Below are 25,666 nucleotides of genomic sequence, written 5' to 3' on the forward strand. Positions count from 1 at the left end.
TCTAAACAGGACTATGCAGTAACAGCTCCTACTGCAGTTTCATCCATTACAGTATCACTACACATCAGATCATGTTTTTGAGTATCTTATTTGATTATCCTATTCTTTTCAAATTGAAGGGAAGAGAGACCAGGAGCTACAAGTGCGACTATTTAAATGTGAAATTCAACCATGGGCACCTCACTACTATCCTTTCTACCAAGGCTGTATGAAATGTTCTCTTGTGTGAACATTTACACCCCACCCCACCCCACCGCACCCACACACTGCATTTTTCAGCCATGCAAATCACCCTCCCAGGACAATCTTAAGAGCACTACTGGATTCACCACTTAGGAAAAACAGATTAAGCAACTGTGAAAGCTCTAATGCTCTGCAAGAGAAGTTACAAGCTCATTTTAGGATGCAGATCTACTCTTTTCAAAATGAAGTTGCATTATTGATTTCCTCCATACAATGATACAGATTTTAATAATTGGAGCATTGGCATGTAGTCCAGCTGGCAATCGACAGTATCCACATATCTTGTTCTTTCAAAGATTAGTGCAAAAGTACAGGAGACACCACTGATATGTCCTTCAGTTTTATTTTGTGAGAAAGCAGGAGCAGCACCTTTACATCAACCAGCGAAAGAGACAGGTGACCAGATTCCCAGCCATCGAGCATTTATGATGCTGAACTCCGTGGTAGCTTCAGGACTTGTGACAGTGCTTTGCCCAGCCTGCAGATATTTCTACAGGAACTCTGTGAATGTATCTGCACCAGCAGAGGATTCAATAAGCAAAGACCATAGAACACTGTTAAACGGAGACTGTGTCTTTTTTCAAAACAAATTAAAAAAAACCCTGGGCCACGGATCTCTTGGGAACATGGTATTAATGGGGGTAGAGAGAGAATCAGGCTATTCAGAGAAAAAATCTACTCCCATGTCCATGAATCAACCTTTTCACTGGATAGATCGATCTGAAACAGCTCACTGTGATTTAGTTTTCCGATTGTGTCTTTGCAATTATCTCATTGTAAAAAAATAACAGAGGTGGGGAGGAAAACCCTTTCTCTGATTTCTATAAATAAATTGGGTTAGCTCGGTACGCAGGGTATTGGCAAGCAGCATGTCATAAGGTGTTTGAAAACCGGAAAACGCCGAGCTGCAGAGTCAGAGGTCAGGAGAAGAGGGATAAGAATAGTATGTTCCGTTTTCCTGCAAAGAGAAAAAGAATAATTGATGCAGTGAACATGTGTACAATAAGACTACAAAGTCACTTCCTAAATCTTGCTGCATGCAGAGCTTCTCCCCAACGACTTCAGCCTCCAAAGGTGGGAAAGGATACCCGTCCCTTGGGCTGCTGGGCCCTTGCCCCAATGTTCATTGGAAAACCTGGACAGCTAAATCACTCTGGAAAAGGCCTGCTGGTGCTGTTCCTTCAGCTGGCATCTTGCAAAAATCACCTTGGCTACCACAACAACTACTACTACGTCTTCTGCACTCAGGCTTGAGACAGTCTCATTCCACTACAGGAAGCCTACAGCTGCTATCAGAGTTTTCCTTGCTACCCCTAGGAAAACCAGTAGGAAAAAGGGCCGTCTCACAGCGCACCTGTGCTGGCTAGACACACCTGTGAGAAAAAGGGCTGCTGCTGCTGACTGGGGCCTTTTGCCACTGGGTGTTACAGAACATGGCCCTGGCTGGAGAGAGGGAATGCAGCCAGAGGACACTGGGAAGACACCCAGGGCAGTTGGCTCGCAGACAGACGCCAGCTATTGACCTTCCCTTGCTTGAGACACAGCACCTCCCTCCTTTTTGTAAGAACTCCACCTGCTGAAGGGAATGCTGGTCAGGGACTTCTGCTTGCCTGCCTTTAATTACACCAATACAATTAAGTAAGAGAGGCTCTGAATACACACGTGCTTTTCATAGCAAATAGCTAACTATATTTATAAACATACGCATAGAGCACAAAGTATATGGTGGGAGTGCAGAAAATCATGAGGCGCCCAATAACTGTGCTGCAAAGCAAAGGGTGTCCTAGAACTTAGTTAGGAAGATTTTTTCTAGGTGTGCATCTTTTATAGAACTGATGACAAAACAAGGCCTTTGGAAGAGATATGCTTTATATCAGAAGGCATGAGGTAGGAGTGAGGCTGTGCTCTGAGGGGTTCTAGTTCTGTGACCCACTCTTCCTTTGAAAAAATCCCTTTTCAGTATCTTGTTGACTTATTTTATTTAGTATTGCATTTAAATCCCACCTTTTTTCCTCCTCCTCCTCTTCCTCCTCTCCATGTTATCCTCACAACAACAACCCTGTGAGGTAGGTTGGGCTGAGAGTCTGTGACTGGCCCAAAGTCACCCAGTGAGTTTCCATGGCCAAGTGGGGACTAGAACCAGGATCTCCCAACTCCCAGTCCAACACTTTAGCCACCAGATCACACTGGCTTGGCCAGTGTTTTATTAACACTGGTCTTGGATGATTATTGGCAGGTTGTTGGTATTGAAGGAACAAATTGAGTGCGTTAGTAAGTGTGAGCAGTTACATGAGTTGAGTTGATGTACTGAATTTAGTGGCACAAGGAAAAAGAAGTGATTGTATGCGGATGGATTTTGGGGGGGGGTTGTGTGATTGGACTGAATGTAAAGATGTGTTTCGTGTTAACCTATAGCAGTGATCCTGGGCCAAGGGAAATATGGCACTGGCAGGAGGGTGGGTGCGGGGGGGGGGGGGAGGGAGGGAGGGGCAGACAGATGTCTGTAGTCTGTCCCTATTTCTGGTCCTTCCATAAAATCTGAACATGCAGCAGGGAATATAACCATGCCTATTGCATGGCAGTGAAAATATCCTTACTTTGCTGCTTTTACTGCATCTTCAAGCAGCTGCCCAGTGAAGTTATTTAGTGTGGTTTGGGAGTTGTTAACATCTGTCCCAGTGACTAGGGTACTGAAACCCTCAGCAGTCCACTGAGTTTAGTTTGCTGACCATTTTAAGGATGGAATCGCTCTCCTTCGTGCTGACTTCACAGACTCAAGCGGGGTGACCAGTGCACCATCTATACTATTTTCAGTTGCTGTGGGTCTAGAGTCTGGTGAAAGTGTTGCAGGTGGGGAAGTGCCAATTACCCTTAAAGAAGCAATTATGTAGCTGCTCTTGAAGAATCCCAGCCACTTGAAGAATCCCAGGACCCAGAAATATTGGGAAACTATTGCCTGGATGCTAATATTCCTTCTTGGGGTAGGACTTGAGAGAGTGCTGGTGGCCCAGTTCCATGCACTCTTGGAGAAAACTGATTTTTTAAGATCCATTTTAATCTGTGTTCAGATCTGGTTTTAGAACTGAATTGGCCTTGGTTGCCCTGATGGATGACCTTTGTCAGGAGAGGGAGACTGCAACCCTATTATCTTGCTTGATCTCTCAGAAGCTTTTGATACCATTGACTATGATATCCTATTGAACTGTCTCCCATGCATTGGATGTAGGAGGCACTGCTTAAAAGTGATTCTGCTCTTAATTGGAGGAACAATCACAGTGAGTAACACTAAGTGATTATTTTTTGCCCTCTGACATTTGTAACAAAGTACTATCTTGTCCCCAGAGCTCTTCAACATCTGTACGAAGCTGTTGGGAGTGGTCATGAGATTTGGAACATGTTATGCTGATGACACCCAGCTCTATTTCTATGTTACATCTGAAACAGCTGAGGTTGTGCAGATCCTGAACCAGTGTCAGATGCAGGGGCAATGCAATGGTGGGCTGGATGGGGACCAATGAACAGAGAATGGTAATATCGAAGTCCTGTGGGTAGGCAGTTCCTAGTTCCAGAACATTGAGCATGAGGAGTTAACTCAAGATGACTGAAGAACTACAGACTTTTTTTTTCTCCAGATAATAATATTGGCATTATAATATATATCCCCCTCTCTGTTCCAAATGCTACACATCAGCTGCTTAAGCATGACTCCTTGGAAAACTGCATTATATTGAACCATGACAATGTGCACTTTAGGTAGTGTAGTTTTACTGAAACTATATGGGCAAGGTCTCTTTCTCTCTCTTTTTTCTTTTCTTAAAAAGATAAAGCATTTCTATATCTAACTCCTTTGAAAGCAACTTGTCTAAAGTAGCTTCAACGTCTTGGCTGTTTCTGAAGCAACCCCCTCAGGCATCTTTCCAAGCAGAGGGAAGTTTTAATTCAGTCTGCTTTATATAAAGTGGCTTATATACAGACTAGAAACGGAAACACACATTCAGCTCTGCAAGCCACCTACCCTGGTATCATATTCAAGAACAAACGGGGGGAAGTCAATTTGTTCAGGAGGAATGGCTGTGAAGAGCTGCTGGAGGCTTTCCACGTGGTGGACTTTGTCCTTCAGACCGGAAACAGTAAAGGTTGTGAAAAACCATGTTGAAACCTAATGGACAAGAATGGAAAAGTAATACTATTACAGAACTTTTGTTTGCAAACATTTGTCTAGATGACAGTCCAACAATTCAGTAATTTATTCAGCATTTAAAGCTGACAAAGGTAAATGTAGATTGCAAGTTTAGCAATATTATATAGCTTTCTCTCAGGCTACTACCTCTATGGCTAAAGCTATTACTGTTTTGTAGTCTCATTATTCCATGAATTATGCAATATTTATATAGAATCATAGAATAGCAGAGTTGGAAGGGGCCTACAAGGCCATCGAGTCCGACCCCCTGCTCAATGCAGGAATCCACCCTAAAGCATCCCTGACAGATGGTTGTCCAGCTGCCTCTTGAATGCCTCTAGTGTGGTCTCATACGAGGCACACTTCATTTAATTGATACTGTGTGTGTATGTATGTATGTATTTTTCCCTTGGCCATAGCACATTCTGGGTCAACACTGTGCTGGTTCTGTCATCCCAACTCAGGTTAGTACTTAGGTTATGATTCATGCAGCAAACTTTATTATTTATACAGCACCATCGACATTGTGTCTTAAGACTTTTCTAGGCAAAACTAGACAAGTCTTTTTCTGCAACGGAATGGCAATCTAAAATAAACCATTGGAAGAATGGGCAGTAGAAAAACAGAAAATTGGCAAGAGATGAATGTCAGGAAATGTAGCTATTTTTACTTAGGTTATAGTTGGGAATGAGGATTTAAGCAGTTAAGCCAAAGGCCTCCCAGGAAAGATGGGCTTTGAAGAGAGATTTGAATGAGTATTTTGTTCAACAACCTTTACACCCAGCCTCCAAACAATGGCAGTCAGGTTAGCCAGGTGAAAGCGTCCTAAGACAGGATATCCAAAAGGCTTAGATGAGAAGCTACTTACCAAGGAGCTGTTTCAGAGAGTCAACTAGGTAACTAACCCAAATGTCTGGGCATTGTTTCTTATTTTGGAATGGAATTAGTCAACGCATGCTATTAAATAAACATGCACCAGGATTTGAACAAACTCATAACCTAAGAAATACTGCCCAATATTTTGGAATCCCTCACATTCATTACTGCATCGAAAATACACATTTTCCACTTTGAAATGGCACACTTCACCTTTGAGCGAAATGTTGGATGGACGAAGTACAAGGCCTTCAGATTTCTTTTGTACCTGGGTTAATGACAAAGAGCAGTAAGCTTCTTGGGTTTTAGACAAACATTTGCAGAATTACACACGTTTTTAGCAATCTTAGACAGAGAATTGTGCTCCAGATCAACAAGGACACATGTTCCAAGACCTCATTTATTAAAGCAGGTATCACATTGTCCTGAATTATTTCTCTTTGATAAAGCTTTACACCAGAGGTGGGCAACTTGCAGCCCTCCAGATATTTTAGCCTACAACTCCCATCATCCTTTACCATTGGCTATGCTGGCTAGAGCCAATGAGTTTTAAGCCAAAAAATCTGGAAGGCCACAAGTTGCTCAACACAGACAGTGAAAAGTTAAGTCTCAAGAGTGTTAATGTCATCCAGCACATCCTCTTTATGAACCCAGGTGGCTTATTCGAGCAACCAAAGGTGCTATGTGAAAGTATCACATGAATAAAATGACATCTTCTGAAACTAGAGTTCCAGTAGCGAAAGAAGTCTACATGGACTTTCATAGTGAGTTACAAAACGTCCTGGTTAGATACTCATTAAACATCATGTCTCCCTCCACTGTTGTTTTTTTCCTAAAGTAAAAAAATATATTTGTAGTGCTTTTTGGTCCAGAAGGGAAACAAGGAGAGAACACTTGAAAACATGCTGAGGGATACTTACTTGACATCGACAATGTCAGAAAGTTTCTTCAGGAAATCCGAGTCTAAGTGATTGTAGACATTAGTGAGTGTATGGAAATATACAATGACATATTCCTTCACTACAATGTGGTCCATCACGTGGATAAAGTACAAGAGAGCCTGAGATAGAGAAAAGTCACAAATGTCGTATTTATTGTTTTAGCAGCAAATTGCAGCATCCATCCTTGTATTACTCTGGGACAGCCTTTCCCAGCCTGGTGCCCTGCAGATGTTTTGGACTATAACTCCCAGCATTTCTGACCATTTCCATGCTGGCAGGGGTTTCTGGGAGTGCATATCCTATAATTTGTTACATGGAATATCCAAATTGGATTATCTACAAAGTTATGCCTGAAAATGGGAGATGCAGCCATACCCCAATGAAAAACACGTTCTGTAAAGAGCACGTAAATACAAATGTACAAACAGAAATAAGGGTTACGTACAAACAATCATGTTTAACAATATGAAGGTAAAAGGCTAACAGAATAAGTCATCATCAGTTTCACTTGTATAAAGAGCATAAGGAAGCTGTTAAGCAGCATCGCAGCAGCAGGTACCTTTCAAATGGGTTTGAAACAGGTGTATCTTGTTCTGTTGCATTTTATTTTGCACCCAAATACCACCATTTCCAAACAGGCAGTGGACACAGGAAGTAACTTTGTCATGACTGATAAAATATCAGACCCTTTCTTCCAGGAGTAACATCATCTATAAGTATCTGATCTACTTGCAGCCAGAACGTTGCCTAATGACTAGCATGTACAACGTCTGAGCCCAAGAGCATCTGTATATTCCACATGCCCTTGATAAGTAATTGTAGCCAGGCATGATGAATGTTTGCGACATCTAGGATACTATATATGTGGCACATGAATCTCTTGGTATCTGAGTAACATTTCTCTTGTTCAATACTACTGAGAAGTTTGGCTTGTTTACTTCAAGCAAGACTTCTTTCCATGGCCACTGAAGGATGAAACTGTGTCACACACAGCCTGTTAACATCCTGTTTGGATTACTATGATGTTCTATATGCAGGACTTTTTTTTAAGCTCTTCAGAAGCTTCAGTTGGTGCAAAGTACAACAATTAAATTCCTGACTAGTGCGAGGTATTCAGATCATATCTTGCTCGTCTTGAAGCAACTTCACTGGTTTCCAGTCCACTTTAGTTGTTGTTCAAAGTCTTCTTCTCACCTTTAAAGCCCTATATGTCTCAAGACCAGTGGATCTCAAAGAACCACTTGACTCATAGACAAACCTGCCTGGACATTGAAATCATCTTCTGTGCTTGTTCTGTAGGTCCTCTGCCTTCTGAGGTATCTTTTCAGTACTAAATGAACAGCTGGGATGGGTTTTAAGAGGTTTTAATGGTGTTGCTGTTCTGCTGTTTTAAGGTGTTGATGTATTCTAAACTGATGATTTAACTATTACCTGCTCTCAAAACCCTTTTAGGATTATATTATTATTATTTGCATTTTTATACCGCCCAATAGCTGAAGCTCCCTGGGCGGTTCACAAAAACTAAAACCATTCAAAGTATAAAACAAACAGCATAAAAAATACATGTTAAAAAGTGATTAAAAACATACCACACATAATTAAAACATCTTAAAAACATTCTAAAATTTCACTGGATAGGCCTGCCGGAATAGATCAGTCTTTATAGCTTTTTTAAACTCTAAAAGACTGTCAAGTTAACAAATCTCCTCCGGCAGGCCATTCCACAATCTGGGAAAAGCATGATGCAAATATATGTGAAACAAACTAAACTGGATTTTTAAAAATATATTAATACTTTTGTTAGATTTTTTTTATGCAATACAAATAAAACAGGAAGAGGGGATGGGGGGAGGGGTTTGGAACATATTTGAAAACATATATAAGCTCTCCCTGATACACAAGCAAATATAAGGGTATATGATGACCAAATATCCAAATATGTGTCTAGAGACTGATTTCTGTAGTAAGCTGCATGTTTAAATATAAAAAGGGCAGTAAGGTCCTCTATCCATGAAAAAGTAGATAGTGTGGAGTTGGACTTCCAGCTTTGAAGTTTAAGACTTTTTGCTACCACGAGTGCTCTCAAAATATGCTTTTGTTGACTATCTGATACATCCCAGAAAATAGGAATATAATTCGAAAGCACATGAACATCAGTAAATTTCAGCTATTTTTCTTATACAAAATTAAAACCATTCAAAGTATAAAACAACAGTATAAAACCATAATATAATATACAATATAAAAGCATATGAGACAGAACATTCAATCTAAGCATATTGACTTTACCCCATGTACTTATAGAGAGAATCGTAATCTAAGGTTATCTGTGATGTTAACAAGTTCAAATGTAGTTTGACTATTTGAGAAATATCCCTGGGGATTTGAATACTAAAGTCTGTTATAGTCTCAGGGCACCAACAAAAATGCCATCTATTACATGTTACATTTATGCCCAGAGGCATCAATTCAGATTTTGGCCAGTTAATGGTGTATCCAGAAAGGAGTCCAAAGGTAGTGATGAGTGTAAAAAGCTCTAGAATGGACGCCTCAGGTTTGTCAACAAACAGTAATATATCTGGAATGTAAGCCTTTGTGGCAGGGATTTGATGTTTTATTCTGTACAGTGACATGTGCATTGATGGCTGTATATAAATATAATATTGTTTTATATTCAGTGCCTCCATCAGTCAGTCCATGAATGCCATTGTTCTGCCACATAGCACATGCAAGGGGTTCCAGACAAAGGTCAAATATCAAGGGGGAAAGGGGACACACCTGTTTAGTACTCCTCTCTAAATTAAATGGGGAACATAATCCTGTTGGTTATCACCTGAGACAGGATTTTAACTGATTTTGAACATTCATTTGGGAGGCCAAATGCAGTAAGAGTAGTTGTGATAAACTGCCAATAGACTTTGTCAAAGGTCTTTCCAACATGTAATTACACTATGGCAGCAGGTTCATGTTTCAGTGGTTTAGGGTCACTAAATTTACCAACAGCTGAAGGTTATCAACCTCCTGACATCTATGGATAAAACCAGCTTCACAAGGATGGGTGAGAGTTGCTACTACCTTTAACAAATCTGGATTTAAAGAGACACTGTTACAATACTAAAGAAGCACTACTATAATTTTTAGGTTACATGCCAAGATCTCACCTTCTCCATGTCTATGAGTGTTACAGGAATATTCCTCCCAACCACTGTCATTACTGTACGACCACAGTTATCAACACCTATATAAAAAGAATGAGCATTAGAAACTCATTTTCGATTAAAAAAAAATCAAAAAAAATTGCTGCACATCTCTATGTGCAGCAAATTTAGCCAAAAAACTCATAGTTCATTAAGACATGGTTTCAGCCATTACAACTAGGACGCAATACTATTCAATGAAACACTAGCTTTCACTACACTGCTTCAGAGCAAGATTGGTCTGGGATTGCACAGGAGTCAAAGAGACAGCAAGTTCTCTCTCATGTACACTAACAGTACGCTGTTTAGCCCTTTTCAGGGTAACGGCCATCCCTTAGCTACAACTAAGAACCATTTCTTCAACCATATTTCTTACACACAGCGTTGAAGCTCTTGAGATACTTTGGCAATTTTCTTTGAATAAGTAAATTTACATCCTGCCCTTCCAACGTATACAAAGTTTAAATTATTAAATTTTAAGTTGTTTCAGTCTAGCAACTCTCAGGGGAAACTAAACTATAAGGATGCATTCACAGGCTCGATTTCCCTATACAGTGTAGCATTATAACATGGATGACACATTTCATTTGCAGACTTCATTACAATATATTCCTCAACAAGGAAGACTTATGGAGCAATTAGGATTTGGGGTCTTGAACTTACCTGTTTGGTATAAAGCTTTAAGGGAAGCGATATCAGACAGGTCTTCAGCTCTTGCCCGACAAAGCCAGCGGTTGTAACTAGAAGGCATTCACATAATAGTTTCAGAACTGTCTAAATGATCCAGTATCAAGGTTAGCAACCAAACCCAGTAGCAGCAGAGGCATATTATTAAATACACCCAAATAACCGGCTCTCTTTCTCATGTAACATTATGCCTCAACATTCACATAAAGCTAAAGGAAAACAATCGTTCTTAGAAGGTGATTATGTTGAGTAGAACTAACATAGCGTAGGCCTGCCATTGCCTCATGCAACGCACAGAATGTTTGCCTAAAGACCTAAACAGGCTAAAGAAATGTGCCCCTCTTTGTCTTTAAAATTCCGCTACAACACAACACCAATGATCAATATCATTGATTGTAGAATGGCCTGCCGGAGGAGATTTGTAAAATTAACTCTCTGTGTGATTTTAAGACAGCTTTAAAGACTAGCCTTTTCCGGCAGGCCTATCCAGATCAATGTTAAATCAAGAATTTTTTTAAGATGTATTGATTCCTGTTCTAATGTTGTTCCCCGCCTCGATCCAAAGGGAGAGGCGGGTAAGAAATAATAATAATAATAATAATAATAATAATAATATACATTGGGCAAATGCTCTCAAGCATGTAGCAGTGAAGACTGAAAAACAGTGTATCGAAAGTAGGGGGTGCTCAGTCTGAAATAGCCTCTTACTTCCTCTGATGTTGTTTCTGCAGTGCTGCCTCCGAGAGTTGTCCTTGAAGGATGAGACGCCTCTGTTTATCAACATCTCCCTCCATTCGGGCAAAAGCATGGGAACCAATAAACGAGAGGTCTGCTTCTAGTCCTTCCTCATCAGAATTATCTGCAAAAGGTAAGTGAGAATGACAAAGAAACTACTCATCATAAAGCCACAATACAAATCCAATACAGGAAAACTATGGGATTTGTGCATAGCAGCTGGAAAGACCCACAGTGCAATAAGAGGTTAAGTTATGCAGTGCATCAGAGTTTAGCAGTGTCTCTTTCTGTGAAACAAGCAGGATAAGTGAAGTTATGTTTTTACATAAGGCAAGCTTCTGGGGAGGGTTTGCCAAAATAAGGGCACCACCGCTGAAAAGATCGTCCCGTTCCCGCTCCCCACCCCCCGCTACTGACCACCTCATGAGGACACATGGAGAAGGGCCTCACCAGAGGATCTTAGGTCTGGGCAGAGAGACGGAGGAGACCATCCTTCAAGTAAATGGACTCAATGTCGTTTGCAGCTTTAGAAGTTCATATCAACACTTTGAATTTGGTCCTTCACTGAGGACCCTATTAGTACTCTTGGACCTCTCAGGGGCTTTTGATACCATTGACTATGGCACCCTTCAGAATTTGCTGCCTAAGTTGGGAGTTGGAGTTGACCATTTTACAGTGACTCCTACATCAATACCCATTTTCAAGATGGTGGCTTTGGAGGGTTATTGCTCTGTTCCATGGCAATTATCTCATAATAGAGCCACAATATAAATCCAGTATGGGAAAACTATGGGATTTGTGCACAGCAGCAAGAAAGAACTGCAGTGCAATAAGAGGTTCAATTTTTTGCCCACCTTATTTAACATCAACTTGAAATGGCAGGGGGCAATTATCCAGGAAGTGGGCACGGGTGACCTTTGGACAGGTCACTTGTGCTTTTTGACTAGCCATTCCTCCTATAGCAGACATTTTGTGTTGATGTACAGAACAGTTTTTCAACTGCCAAATGTGCCCATGGCCCCCAAAAGTTTGGAGATCCCTGCTAATGCCCTGAAGACAAATGTATTTCATTTATAAATGATCTCCATCCTAACTCCTCTGTAGACTCTTGACTTGAATGACAGACTCACCCTCTGAGACCCCTGGCTTTTCACTAATTCTGATCTGACGTTCTGGCACTACTGGCTCCCCTTCTGCATTGCCAATGTCAGCTGGAAGGAAAGGCAGGGACCGATTCTCTTCTTCTAGTGATCGTGGGAAGTACAGCGGCAGCATCTTCTGATAAGTAGCCTGTAAAGGGGAGAGAGTTTGGGAATGTTTTGTCTTGCATCACCTCTTTTCAGGGCAGGTTAGAAACATGATGGGCCAAGAAGACAAGTAAATACTGACAAAAAGGCAATACATGGTGTTGCCCCAGACATTCTTTTGTATAGCATGTTGTTCATGCCAACACCATAGATTGCAAATATTGGCTAACCAGGTTTCCTATATGTGGAGCTCAGTTGCAATTTTTTTTAGCTGCCCTCAGCACCTCTTTTTCAGCTTTTGACAAACACAGAAAGATCAATAAATAATAAATTTTGATCCAAGTTTAAAGCCTAAAGCAGTAAGAAACCCATGCCACGTTCCCATGCCATCAGAAATTAGCATATTACGCAAGGCAGGAGCCAAATGGTACTCACCATAGCTAACCTTCTGCTGCAAACACAGTAAGCCCCCGGCTTCCTCCCAGCCTTCAGTGGTTGTGCTTTGCAGGTGCTCAGCATAACCATGGTGATAACCTCCCCCACCTCCCTCTCCCCAGCCCCAAAGTGGGGAGGAAGCATAGGATGTGTTTCGGTGCTGTGCTTCAAGGCGCTCCAAGTGCCTTGAAAGCGCACGGCCAAGATGGCAAGCCCCACTTCCCTCCTCCAGCTGGAGAGTGGGGAGCAGATGGTTGGTTTGACTCTCTGCTTCTGGGGCATGTTGGGTGGGCAAGCCCCCACTGCCACCTCACAAGAATGTCAGAGCGGATCACCTTGTCCAGCATTCTCATCTCACAGTGGCCCACAAGCAGGACGTGAGCACCACAGCGCCTCCACCTTTGCGATGGAGAGGGACATGCGCTTGGAATGCCTCAAAGCACAGGGCCAAGGCAAAACCCCAGTCCTCCTTTCCAGCTCCAGCTTTGGGGCTGTGGGGGCGGAGGGAGCAGAGGATTGCCCTCAACTGTGTGCTGCAGTGGAAGGGTAGTGGCAAACCCTGTCCCATGGGCAATTTTTATACAAACACTTTATTACTTGGTAAAACTTTTCCTGGCCTGCAACTACTTCATAAGAAGCGCCATGCTGGATCAGATCAAGGGTCCATCTAGTCCAGTATTCTGTTCACACAGTGACCAACACCAGCTGTTGACCAGGAACCCAACATCAACAGAAACTTTCAGCACAGACTGCGGATGACATTTGCATGTTATAATGATTCTTCGGTTTGTTTTTTGGTGGTTTTTTTTTTTTAAAAAAAATCCCTGCACATAGAAAACTAGTAATTCCGTTCAACGTTTCTTTTAATTACTAGTATTTTTTGATGGGGAAGCAGTCACACTCTTCCCCTTCCCATTTGAAGTGGCATCGCCCAGGGACAGTTTTGCCAGATGATTCCTCTAGAGAGCTCCTCTATTCTCTAGTTACTGCATCTTACTGAAGAAGTCTGTGAGACGTTTAGGGTGTCAGTTGCTGATGAGCTCACTTGCAGGAGCTCTGGACCACACATGGAAATTCCTCTGTCCACACATTCCCCTGCTCATTTCAAGGAAGAACTGGTCTGCATTTAGGAAAGGAAGGGTCACTGAAGAGACCACGTGGATCCCAGGAGAAGTGGTGTGGGGGTAGGTAGTTTCTTCCCTCCTCCCTCTTTGCTCTGCGTTATACCTCATTTTGTAAGATACCAAGCAAGCAATACCTAAACCAATATTAATTCGATTTGCTTATTTTGACAGCCTTTAGAATTATTCAGCCACCGCAATGCAGATTTACTGCTTCCCTTTTCATAAGATCAAACGAAGCTGGCCTCTGAACATCTTACAATTAGAAGAAATTTACAATCCAATAGCATAACCATTTGTTGGTTAGAAACAAATGCCTACTGAGTAGCTATTTGAAAGTATATTCGACTTACGAAACAAGAACGAGAAAGTCTTGAAATTAAGTTTATTGTGCACCTTCTGAAGAAGTTAAGATCAACAGAGAAGGGCTCACAATTGCAGACCAAATGCCTATATACAGGAACATAATCACTATAATGGTCCTGTCCTTAATCACGATCAAAACAGAAAAACAAAATAGGTGTAAGGAGAATTTTAAGAACAAAAATATAACATATTGCAAATTTCAGTACAATAGCTAATATATCATCCAATTTTTTAAACAACAACGAATTAGCAGTCCAATTGTTTTCAAGCATATATAGAATAATCTACATAGGATAATCAACATACCTCTTCAAGCTCAGACACTGCAAATACCACTTTTTCAAGAGTTTCCCCGTGAACCTCTAAAAATCGCCTGATTGTTCCTGTGGGTGAGATGAAGGATAGGAATCAACCAATCAATCAATGTAACTTTATTGACATAAAACAACACAAACCATACAAAACATCATGACATCCTCCAGACAAACTAGTACTCTTACATTGTGCAATTCAGCCTGCTAGTATAGTAGACAGTACTAAATCTCCCTGCTGACTATTCCACCATGCCTCTGGTTGTAGCTTTGATACGTCATTACATAATGGGCAAATAATGCAACATTTTCAAGCATTCCCCCCACCCCACCCCCGCAGATAATAGGGTCCGTAGAGTGTCAGACCCCCACGGATCCTTGACAATTTAATAAGATCTTTTCCAGATATCTCTGCCGTGGGTGGGAATCAACAAACATAGCCAGCAAAAACAGAAGGGACATTCAAGGTTACCATTTAGGAGGAAAGTACAGGACTGCCCTCCATTTCATTATTTTCCCCATCTGGAAGCCTGCTCTGGAGGCAAAGGGTTTTTTTTTTTAGCCATAGGATGAAGTCAGTACTCAATGTAAACTGTAGAGACAATGCATGAGGAGTTTTTGTCAATGCATTTCAGTATAGAACCTCTAGCCTGCCTATGCACTCCCGGTCTAACTTTTCAGCATGATGCCCTTAGCATGTTCAGTGTTTTCTTAATGACTCAGTGCTGATAACTCTCCTCCATCCTTGCTGTACAGTGTTGGTGATTGGGTTTACCTGGCAATCATACAATTTTTGGTTAAGGATTTCTTCTTCTCACTCTTAGTTACTGTCTTTCCACAGCCTGTTTTGCTATTTGAGTGCCAATCTTGAGTGATTGTACCTTGTGTCGGTACCTTAGACAAATTAGGGACTCTACTGGTGTATTGCCCACCCCACTGCCCCTCAGTCTCCTTGCCTGAGCTGACAGAGGTGGTCAGATTTGGCGCTGAGTACCTTTAGAATGATGGTTCTGGGGAATTTCAACTTCCAAGCTGAGGCTGCTGGATCCAAGGCAGCTAAGGACTTTATGGCTGCCATGGGAACTATGGGGCTATCTCAACATGTCATCAGCACAACACATGTACACTTGATTTGGTTTTCTCAACTGGGGTAGGAAGATGGTGATCTTAGCATCTATCCCATTGTCATGGCTTCTGCATGAGTGGGCAACTTATTAAAATGGTCGGCCTACAGAGGCTAATAGATTGCAATTAATGCTAGAGGGCTCTGGGTTTTTTCCCCTGCTGATACTCCTGTCAAAGCTCTGGTGACCATGTGGAATACAGAGATGACTCTTCAGTTGACAAGCTCATGCCCAAGTGGTCTCTCTTTCTGAGCATAGCCTGGGGAGCTCCTTGGTATATACCTGAACTGAGGGCAATGAAGCAAGAGAGAAGGAGGCTGGAATGCAAGTGGAGGAAGACTCATACCGAGTCCAACTGAACACAGGTTAGAGCTCATTGTCGAGGCTGCCCTGTGGCAGTGATTGTGGCAAAAAGAATTCTTTCCCAATAGTGCTGCACCTTCTCAGTGTCATCTAGCAAAGCTTTTCCAAGTGGTTCGCGGCCTGCTGCAATCTGGGTGGAATCCATGGTACCATGCTGTGACAAGTTTGTGTGACATTTTGAAGATAAGGTTTTTCAAACCTGCTACAACTTGGACACCACAGGTAATGCAGTTCCATTAGTAGAGGTGTCCAAGGCAGCACCTGGTTGTTTTATTGGATGAATTTCAATTGCTGAGGACTTAAGATGCAGACAAGGTGACCACCTGTGCGTTTGACACTTGCCCTTCATGATGTATTACATCTAATAGAGTGGATGATTGACTGAGTCCAGGAGGTTGTAAATTTCTCCTTGAGAGAGGGGGCCTCTTTAAAGGTGGAGGTAATTAGGCCACTCCTGAAAAAGCCTAATCTGGAACCAACCATAGGCCAGCGACCAAGTCATATCTCACTAACTGCTATCCCCATCAGCTTCCACCTCTAACTCAACCAATTCTCTCTCTTCTAACTGCCTCAGTCCCTACTCACTAAATGATTTTCCTAACTGACCCTAACTCTGCCCATTATTCCATTCTGTCCACTGCCACCGGAACGTTCAATCCTCTTCCCTCACTCTCCTTTGCTTTCTTGATTGAGTCATTCCATTTAGTGCTTTCTATACAACATCCACTTAGTCTACATGGGAATTTTCAGGTGTTTAGGATTCATGGTCTTAGAGGATGTACAAACAACAGTTGCATTGAAGCACCTTTAAAAAAAATATATTAGTTGGGCCAGCATTTTGTTTCAAGATTGAAGACGACATTTTCACTATGTCGTCTCCAACATAGTGGCCAAAACCATCCCAGATAGAAGGTAGAACAATTCCTGAAAGTTTCATAACAATTGGATGTGTGTGGTTCTCAAATCCATCAAGGACACACAGACAAACACTTCCATATATACATAAAAATTAGGCTATAACAACAACAACTTTTCCAGGGTACTTACGCAGAGCTATGTGGGTGGCATCTACTAAAGGGTAACCTCGTTTCACAGTGTTTATCACACAGAACCCCACAGAGGACATTGCTTGCTCCCTAAATCCAGAAGTGTAAAGAAAGATGTAAACAAGTTATGAACACACCAACGCTACTGAAGTCAAAGTAGGTTCATGCCAGTTTTCCAATCTAAAAAGGATGCATTTATTATAGTAGCACAACACAAATGATTAAGATCAAAGGTAGTACGTTAGTCTGTTTTCTGTAGGGTCCTGTGGCATCACCTTAGAACCAACTGCCTAGGGAGGTGGTGGGCTGTCTGTCTCTGAATATAAACAAAAGGCTGCAGTTGATAATAACAGGGGGGAAAGAATGTCAAGGGGCATACAACTGAGTGTAATGATTTGCTTATCAAGAATGTAAGATAACTGAGTATAGTTTATCAACCGTTTTAAATTTTAAACAAGTCTAAAGCTCCAAATCAGGTCAAAGTAATATCATTGTCCTTCATAAACAGTTATATTCAGGTCATTGCGACTAACAGACAAAAATATTTCCACAAACAACGTTGTGTCCAACAGAAAAAGTTATTACAACAAACTATGTTGTTTAATTTATAAGTATGCAAAAAAAACCCAACTTCAAGTATAACCTAGCGGGATCTGAGCTGGTGGTGACCAAACATCTTGGGGTTGTGGAGGACAAATTGATGAAAATGTCCACCCACTGTGCAGCCGCTGTAAAGAAGGCAAACTCCATGGTAGGCATTGTTAGAAAAGGTATTGAGAATAAAACTGCCAGTATCATACTGCCTTTATACAAATCTATGGTGCGACCACACCTAGAATACTTCATACTGTTTTTGTCACCACACCAAAAAAAAGGTATTGTAGAACTGGAAAAACTGCAAAGTGCAGAAAAGGGCAACTAAAATGATCAAAGGACTGGATCATCTCCCCTATGAGAGAAAGTTACAATAGCTGGAATTGCTCAGCTTGTAAAAAGGGAACACCTGATAGAGGTGGACAAAATTATGCATGATTTGGAGAATGTGGATAGGGAGACATTTTTCTCCCTCTCCCATAATACTAGAACCCAGGGTCATCCCATGAAGCTGATTGGTGGGAGATTTAGGACAGGTAAAAGGAAGGACTTCTTCATAGAATCATAGAATAGTAGAGTTGGAAGGGGCTTAAAAGGTCATAGAGTCCAACCCCCTGTTCAATGCAGGAATCCACCCTACAGCATACTTGACAGATGGTTGTCTGTCTGCCTCTTGAATGCCTCTAGTGTGGGAGAGCCCACAACCTCCCTAGATAACTGGTTCCATTGTCGTACTGCTCTAACACTCAGGAAGTTTTTCCTGATGTCCAGCCAGAATCTGACTTCCTGTAACTTGAGCCCGTTATTCCGTGTCCTGCACTCTGGGATGATAGAGAAGAGATCCTGGCCCTCCTCTGTGTGACAACTTTTTAAGTATTTGAAGAGTGCTATCATGTCTCTCCTCAACCTTCTCTTCTTCACACAGTGTGAAGTTGAACTCTGGAATTCACTATCACAAGATCTAGTATCGGCCACCAATTTGGATGGCTTTAAAAGGGGGCTGGATAAATTCCTGGAGGAGAAGGCTATCAATGACTACTAGTCCTGATGGCGAAGTGCAACCTCCAGTATCAGCAGCAGTAAGCCTGTATATACATTAGTTGCTTAGGAACAGGGATGGGAGGATGCTGTTGCACCCATGTCCTGCTTGTGCGTTCCTAGTCGACAGCTGGTTGGCTACCGTCTGAACAGTGTGCTGGACTAGATGAACCCTTGGTCTGGTTCAGCATGGCACTTCTTATGTTCTTACATTAGGTCTTGGGCAAATTATTTGCCTTTTAGTCAGCTTATCTTCTCTGAATTGCCTTACCAGATACAATTGACACTGGTTATGCATCTTGAAGTTTTACATTGTGTGTGAGTGAGTGACCACACACACAGAGAGAGGACTTGCCTGTTACAAGCAGACACATGCTTACTTTGCAAGCTGAAGGATGTTGCGATAACAGCTATATAAGGAACTCTCTGCTGCTGTTCGGTATCGACTTTTGTATTTGGGTCCCACAGTATGAATGATGAAACGGGCGGCAAGATTAAAACCCTTTGTCAGCTTTGCTTCCCCTGTCCGACAGCCTAAAAAAATCCAGGATGATAAAAGCATTGTCATAGCAAATGAAATAATGAGCCTTTGAGGCTTAGATCCCCCTTTATACTCCTGGATATGCTTGGAGGTTCCTATGTTACATCCACAGTACTCGTTAACCTGAGAGTTTAAAAAGCAGCTTGCAGAACAGTGTAGTTGAGTGGAGAGGAGCACAGCTGTTCAGGAAAAACAATAAGCTTAGATGTAACACTAAACCATTGTTTATTTATTTTATTTTTTAATTTATTTAGAGTATTTTTATCCCGCCCTTCAGCCAAAAGGCTCTCGGAGCGGCTTACAATGTATCAATAAAGAAGACAGTCCCTACCCTCAGGCTTACATTCTAAAAAAAAGACGTGACACACAAGGAAAAGTGTATGGAGGGAAGAGGGAGAAAATAAAAAGAAATTAAGGAGACTGCTTAGGCTGGTGGGAAGGCCCTGCTCCGTCCTCTCATCTCCCAATGGAGGGGCAAACCAACAGCTCCTTCTTCCCCACAAGGTGAAGATGTTAGCCCTGGGGGGGGGGGGTTTCCAACTGAAGCAGGCCCCGATGGTGCCTGCCTGCTCCAGTCTCCCTCGCATCTTCTTCCCCACAGGGTGAAGATGTCAGTTGGCCCTGTGGGGGGGGGGGGGTGTCCAACTGAAGCAGGCTCCGATGGTGCCTGCCTGCTCCAGTCTAAACTCCAATCTCCAGTTTAGCACTGTGAGAATCAGCCACTGAGAACCTTTGGCTCAAACCCTGCCCCATCTTCTGGTACAGCCTTAAGAAGGGATTTTGGAAGCTTTTGCTCCCATTTTTGACTCATCGCAGCTGAAACTAGTCTTAAATATAAGTTAAAATAGTTTGAAACTGACTTGTTTTAGTAAGCTATTGTATGTCATTTTTGGAAGAACTTCTGCTGTGAATATGTTTCACTGTCAATCCATTTTGGTGACTGAGTTTTATATGCATCACTAATAATTATTTTAAGGACATTGCTTATTTATATGATTGACTTCTACTGTAGATTTTGTATGGCTATCCCTTTTTAGTTCAGTTCAATGTTTGGAAAGCAACCAAATTTATATTACACTTACCTTTGAGTTTCTGTAGTTCAGCCCTCAGGTCAGGTCCTGCATGAATGTAAATGCTTTCAGACACTGGATTCTTATCCGTAAGAGACTCATTGCTGGTATTCACTATGGCTGTGCTGTTCAGCAATGCTACATCACCCTTCCTGAGGAAATATCACTACCATTAATTGAGCAGCACAGAAGAAAACAAGTACCTCCAAAAAACTGAAACAGAAAAGGAACCTCTTTACAACTGCTGTGTGGATATTGCTGCATAGGTTCCCCTCCAAAGAGCTGTTTTGACATGTATGGATTAACAGGACAATAATGGATAGTTACAGTCACTGACCACACAATACAATTCTGCATGAACAGAATGCAAAACTAAGAACAAATGAGATTTCCAGGTGCAGATATGGACTTCATTTTCCAGATAAATGTTGTAAACTGATTGTGATTGCCCTTAAGTAGAAGTGCTCTTACAAAACAAAGTATGGGTTAAAGTAGGCTAGTCACATTTCGAGTGCTTGTTTATATATGTAATTAAAGGTTACCAGAGTTCAACAAAGTTGTAATTTTTTTTATCATTCTTCTCACTATCCTGTCTTGATAAGTTCATTTTTTCCTGCGAAGGCCTCTTGCCAAATTCTTTTAAATCAGCTTTGAGATATCATATCCCCTACCCAATGTCCAGTGCTTTGCCTTCACTAACCTGAGTTCTTCCAGACATTGTGTACTACAACTTCCATCAGCCCCAGTCAGCATGGCCAAAGGTCCGGGAAGATGGAAGCTGTAATCCAAAATATCTGGATGGACCTAGGTAGGGTAAGGCTGATGTTGACCTCAGTTTTGTGTTGCTGAATACAATATTTAAAAATGATGAAGGGCAAACTTACCACAATATTACTTTTGCATTGATGTCTTTCCTATACAGGAAGGGCGATCGAATGTCAACTTGCTTTTTTTCAAATGGAATTGGAGAGGTGTTCAATCGGTCTGCCTCAAAAAGATCAGCCCATCCTGGCAAAGTATCAATATCCACAAAATGGGAAGGAGCTCCCAAAGGATCCATGGAACGGTCAGATCAACGCCTCTTTCAGTTCACTTTATAAGCACTCCACTTCTTAATGAGGTCTTGCTAGTACAATAGGAAAAAGACACATTGAGTCAAAAGGCTGTTTTCTCTTTACTGAAAACAGAACCAGTATATTCCTGTGAAAACATACATTTGTAAATCACTAGCTGCATTTGTACATCATGGAGAACTTGTAGGCAAAAATATCTGAAGGGTCACAACTCTCATCACCACTCACCACTGGCTATGCTAGCTAGGCCTAGTGGAAGCTGTAGGTCAAAACTTTTGGATGGCCACCAGTTGCCTACCCGTACTCAACCATGGTTTAACACACCCTTCCACAACATGGTGCCCTTCAGAAGTTTTGGACTTCATTTGCCATCAGCCCCACCCAGCATGGCCAATGGTCTGGAATACTGTGAGTTTGTCCAAAACATCTAAACGGCACCAGATTGGGAGGGGGGCGGGGAACGGATTTTTGCAACATGCACAAGCCCCGAACAAGCTTCAGGTTAATACATTTCCCTCTCCCGTGTGGAAAATTTTCCTTTTGGTCAACTGCAGTGTGTGATGCCGACTAGAGAAACAAACTGTGGTCAAGAGTAATTATTAATATTTTCAAGCAAGCCAACTTCAAATCATGGTTTTTAAAGCTGGGTTGTTGAATGCAACAACAACATTAACCACAACTCCAGGTCTGAATGTCACACTAAAAGCAAAATTTTTAGAACTCCTCCTTCTCTTCGCCATACAGTTATGGGGAGCACATATGAGCCCAAGGCTTGCTTCAGCCCATTCCAACTTGTGCATGCAATGGTAACTATGGTGCTGTCTTTGTTTACTATGACGGATGATCAATTCTATTGTATTTGAGCTGAAAAAGTATTTCCCTCCCCAATTCTGGCATAACATTTCTTCACAAGAGTAAATCTGAAAGCATTTTCTTATAGAAGCATCCTAAAGTATTCAAGGATGTATGGCTCCCCCCCACGCCCCCGCAAAACAAATGAAGCCATTTGGTTAATTTCATTTCATTCTTAAAAGTCTGAGAAGGTTCTTAGACCTAGCTCTTAAAACAGCAGAAGTGATAAACCTGGACAATGCTGCAGGCAAGAACTAGCACGATGGAATGCTTCGCTACATATTCACTTCATCTGCCCTTTGACAGATAACAGGTCCTTTTTTAAAAGACTTTGCTGTGCAGTAATATGCTGTTAAAAAGCAGGACTTTAAGTTGGATCAAAAGATTCCTCATCTGTATGTATGTATGTGCATATTTTTATATATGAAAGTTACAGCGAGTGTATATGCAAGAAATAATAAATAGCAATGTCAGAGACCATGAAATGCAAGAGACAATATGAATAGGACATTTCTATGGAAAGCTAAAAATAATACACCATGACTATTATTATTATTTATTTATTTATTTATATAGCACCATCAATGTACATGGTGCTGTACAGATAACACAGTAAATAGCAAGACCCTGCCGCATAGGCTTACAATCTAATAACACTATTTTCCAGCTCGCTCGCACCAACTAAGGATAACAGAACCTCATGCATCTGATGAAGTGGGACTCTGGCAACAATTATTATTATTACCGAATTTCTTCGATTGTAAGACACCACCGATTGTAAAATGCACACTAATCTCAGTACCACCAACAGAAAAAAACAACCCCGTGATTCTAAGACGCACCCTGTTTTTAGAGATGTTTATATGGGGGGGGGGGGGGGGAAGCGTGTCTTAGAATTGAAGAAATACGGTATTTATTGCATTTCTATACCGCCCAATAGCCGAAGCTCCCTGGGTGGTTCACAAAAACTAAAACTATTCAAAGTATAAAACAATAGCTTTTACTACAATAACAGGCGGCACAAAACAGAGAAGGGGTCAGAAGCTCAGCTGTCTTGAAACCGGGGAACCAGAGGCAGCTGGTCTCTGCTTGCCCTTTCCGTTGAGAAGCTCCCCTTCCTCTTGGAAGTTTACTCCCACCCACCCCTGTGCTGTCTCCAGTATCCGAGGCTGTAAGCCTGGGCGCACCAGTTGCTGGGGAACATGGGTGGAAGTGTGCTCTTGTACCACGTCCTGCTTTGTGGGTCCCTGGCCAATGGCTGGTTGTCCACTGCGTGAACAGAGTGCTGGACTAGATGGACCCTTGGTCTGATCCAGCATCAGGGCACTTCTCATGTTCTTAGTCTTCTCTTGCCACCAAACTGACTCATGGTTATGACCAGTACAAATTACTATTATTCCTTCAGGACATTCCATGAATAAAATTTCTGCAGCAGGAGATGTTGAAAATGGCTTTATCCGCTATGTGGCTCCGTAGCAGTGGCATAATAATGCCACCAGCACTATAAGGTGGTGGGTTGACCATTTAACTAAAAAAAATTAAATTAAAAAGTGCCATGGTGCGTCTTCAGAGCACAGGTATGTAAGGTAAAAGGCCCAAGTCAGCAGTGGCCTTGACCATCCTGGCTCTCTGCCAGACCCTTGGTCTGATCCAGCCTCAGGGCTCTCCTGGTGTTCTTCCCTCAACCCACATGCGAACGAATAGCGGGAAACTGAGGCAAAGCGGGGCTCGCGCAAGGCCCGCGCGGGAAGGGAGGGCAGGAGCGAGAGGGCGGGGGGGGGAGCAGCTGCCAGGGCAACGCGGGGCGAGGCGGAGAGGCGCAAAAGCCAACCCGGACATGGGGGTGCGCGCGCACGGCCACAAGCCCCGCCCCCCGCCCGGGCCTGCCCCGCCGTGCCCCCAGGGCCTCCATTGCCGCTCCCCCCTCTCGGCCCCGGCAGCGCTCCTCAGAGCCATCCCCTGGGCTGGGGCCCCCTGCCGGCCAGCCCCAGAGCCACGGGCCACCAACCCGCGAGCCCCTCTCGGCTCTTCCGGCGAGGCGCCGCTCCCCGCCGCAGCCTCCAAGGCCAGCAGGCCCAGTGGCCACAGAGATACGCAGAAGAAAAGGACGTAGAGGTGCGCGAGGAGCAGAGTCTTTCCGGGAGCTCGGTTGCAGACATTTCACTTGCAGTTGTTTCAGTGATTGCATTTTTATACCGCCCAATAGCCGAAGCTCTCTGGGCGGTTTACAAAAACTAAAACTACAACAATATTTAACAATATTTTAAAATATTGAACAATTATTGTTAAATACTGCCCGACGGCTTCTCCCCAGGGCCGGAAAGGAAACGGCAACAACAACTACTTCCCCTCCCGAAGAAAAGGCAGCCGCCAAAACCGGCTTTCATGCTCTTCCTAACCCTGATGTCATGTCTGAGTCGTTTCGGGGCTTTTGGAAGGGCTTTAAAACCTTCCATGTCTTTGCCGTTCTGTGCCCCACCTCCGCCCCACCAGTTGGGGGAAGGGGCTCGCAAGAGCCCTGCCATGCGAGCCACGTGGCCGGTCATTTCCAGCCCACCCCCACAAAACATCCCTTCGGTTTGTGTGGCAGCGCTCGACGCGTGGCCTCTCGTGGCCCTCTCGCAGACTGGCCCCAGCCCAGCCCAGCCCAGCCCAGCCCCGACCCAACGCTCAATTGCACACGGACGCCCTGGAGCTCCGTGGACTTCTATGCAGGTAGGCTGCACTTCTATGTAGGTTCAGAGACTCAAAGGAACCTCCCCCCACCCCCGTCCCCCATACAAAGCAAGGGCGCAATCCCACGCCTGTTCAGACAAATAAACAAACCCTACAACTCCCAGCATCCCTCAGAAAGCATGCCTGGTTGGGGGATGCTGGGAGTTGAAATAATAATAATGATGATGATGATGTTTATTACCCGCCTCTCGCTCTGGATATACAATTAGTTAAAAGTGCATATAAGGCCAATACAACATTAAAATCACCACCGCAGCATCTTCGAGCCCTTTTCAGCTGGGCAGGCCCGCCGGGAGCGGCTAGTCTTCGGGGCTGCCTTAAGCTTTCAGCCGCCGGGTCTCCTCCGGCAGAAGAGGCCCTTCCTTCCACCGTCGGGGGGAACGTCTGACCATGCACAGAAGCGCAGCCTACCTGCACGGGCGTCCATGGAGCTCCAGGGCCTCCGTGTGCAATTGAGCGTTGCATCGGGGCTGGCTGGAGCCAGTCTGAGAGGAGGCCGGAGGGAGCCACGCGCCCAGCGCTGCCACACAACCGAAGGGGTGTTTTATGTCCGGGGGGGGGAGTTGGGGGGGGAACGGCCATGACGAACAGCCCCCGCCGCACACCGCGGATGGACTTACCTCTTCCGAAACACACGTCAGGCGGAGCGCGGGCTCCTGGGCTGCTACCTGTTGCTGGGGGCGGGGCGGGACATGCTCCTGCGCAATCGCCACCACGACGCCACCGCCCTTTCCCCGTGGCTGGGCCCGGGGGCTCCCGCTTCCGTCCCGCGGAGTCGCGAGGCAGCTTCCGGCGCGAACCCGGGAGCTCCGCCTCCAGGGGGCTCCTCCGCAGCCTCCTTCCGCTCCCCTCGCCCCGCCTCTTCCGGTTCCTCGCCTCAGGGAAGCCAG

General features: G+C 43.4%; 1 protein-coding gene across 2 annotated transcripts; it reads right to left on the reverse strand.

Annotated features, from left to right (window-relative positions):
- Positions 1 to 567: 567 nt before the first annotated feature.
- GDAP2 (ganglioside induced differentiation associated protein 2) lies at positions 568 to 25,542 on the reverse strand. 2 transcript variants are annotated; one of them, XM_063128920.1, is made up of 14 exons: positions 25,397 to 25,542; positions 21,000 to 21,237; positions 20,128 to 20,267; positions 18,885 to 19,038; positions 16,874 to 16,962; positions 14,335 to 14,411; positions 11,990 to 12,149; positions 10,833 to 10,983; positions 10,101 to 10,177; positions 9,402 to 9,478; positions 6,220 to 6,359; positions 5,513 to 5,567; positions 4,259 to 4,402; positions 568 to 1,201 (listed from the first exon to the last, which is right to left on the reverse strand). In XM_063128920.1, exons 2-14 carry the CDS (start codon positions 21,173 to 21,175, stop codon positions 1,157 to 1,159), a joined length of 1,485 nt encoding a protein of 494 aa, XP_062984990.1. In that variant the 5' UTR covers positions 21,176 to 21,237; positions 25,397 to 25,542; the 3' UTR covers positions 568 to 1,156. The 2 variants fall into 2 exon arrangements, with proteins under 2 accessions (XP_062984990.1, XP_062984989.1); XM_063128919.1 differs by having other exon boundaries at positions 21,000 to 21,241.
- Between the last annotated feature and the right edge of the window lie 124 nt (positions 25,543 to 25,666).

The sequence above is a fragment of the Elgaria multicarinata genome, chromosome 6 (genome assembly GCF_023053635.1).
Source record: "Elgaria multicarinata webbii isolate HBS135686 ecotype San Diego chromosome 6, rElgMul1.1.pri, whole genome shotgun sequence".
In the NCBI taxonomy this organism is placed as follows: Eukaryota; Metazoa; Chordata; class Lepidosauria; order Squamata; family Anguidae; genus Elgaria; species Elgaria multicarinata.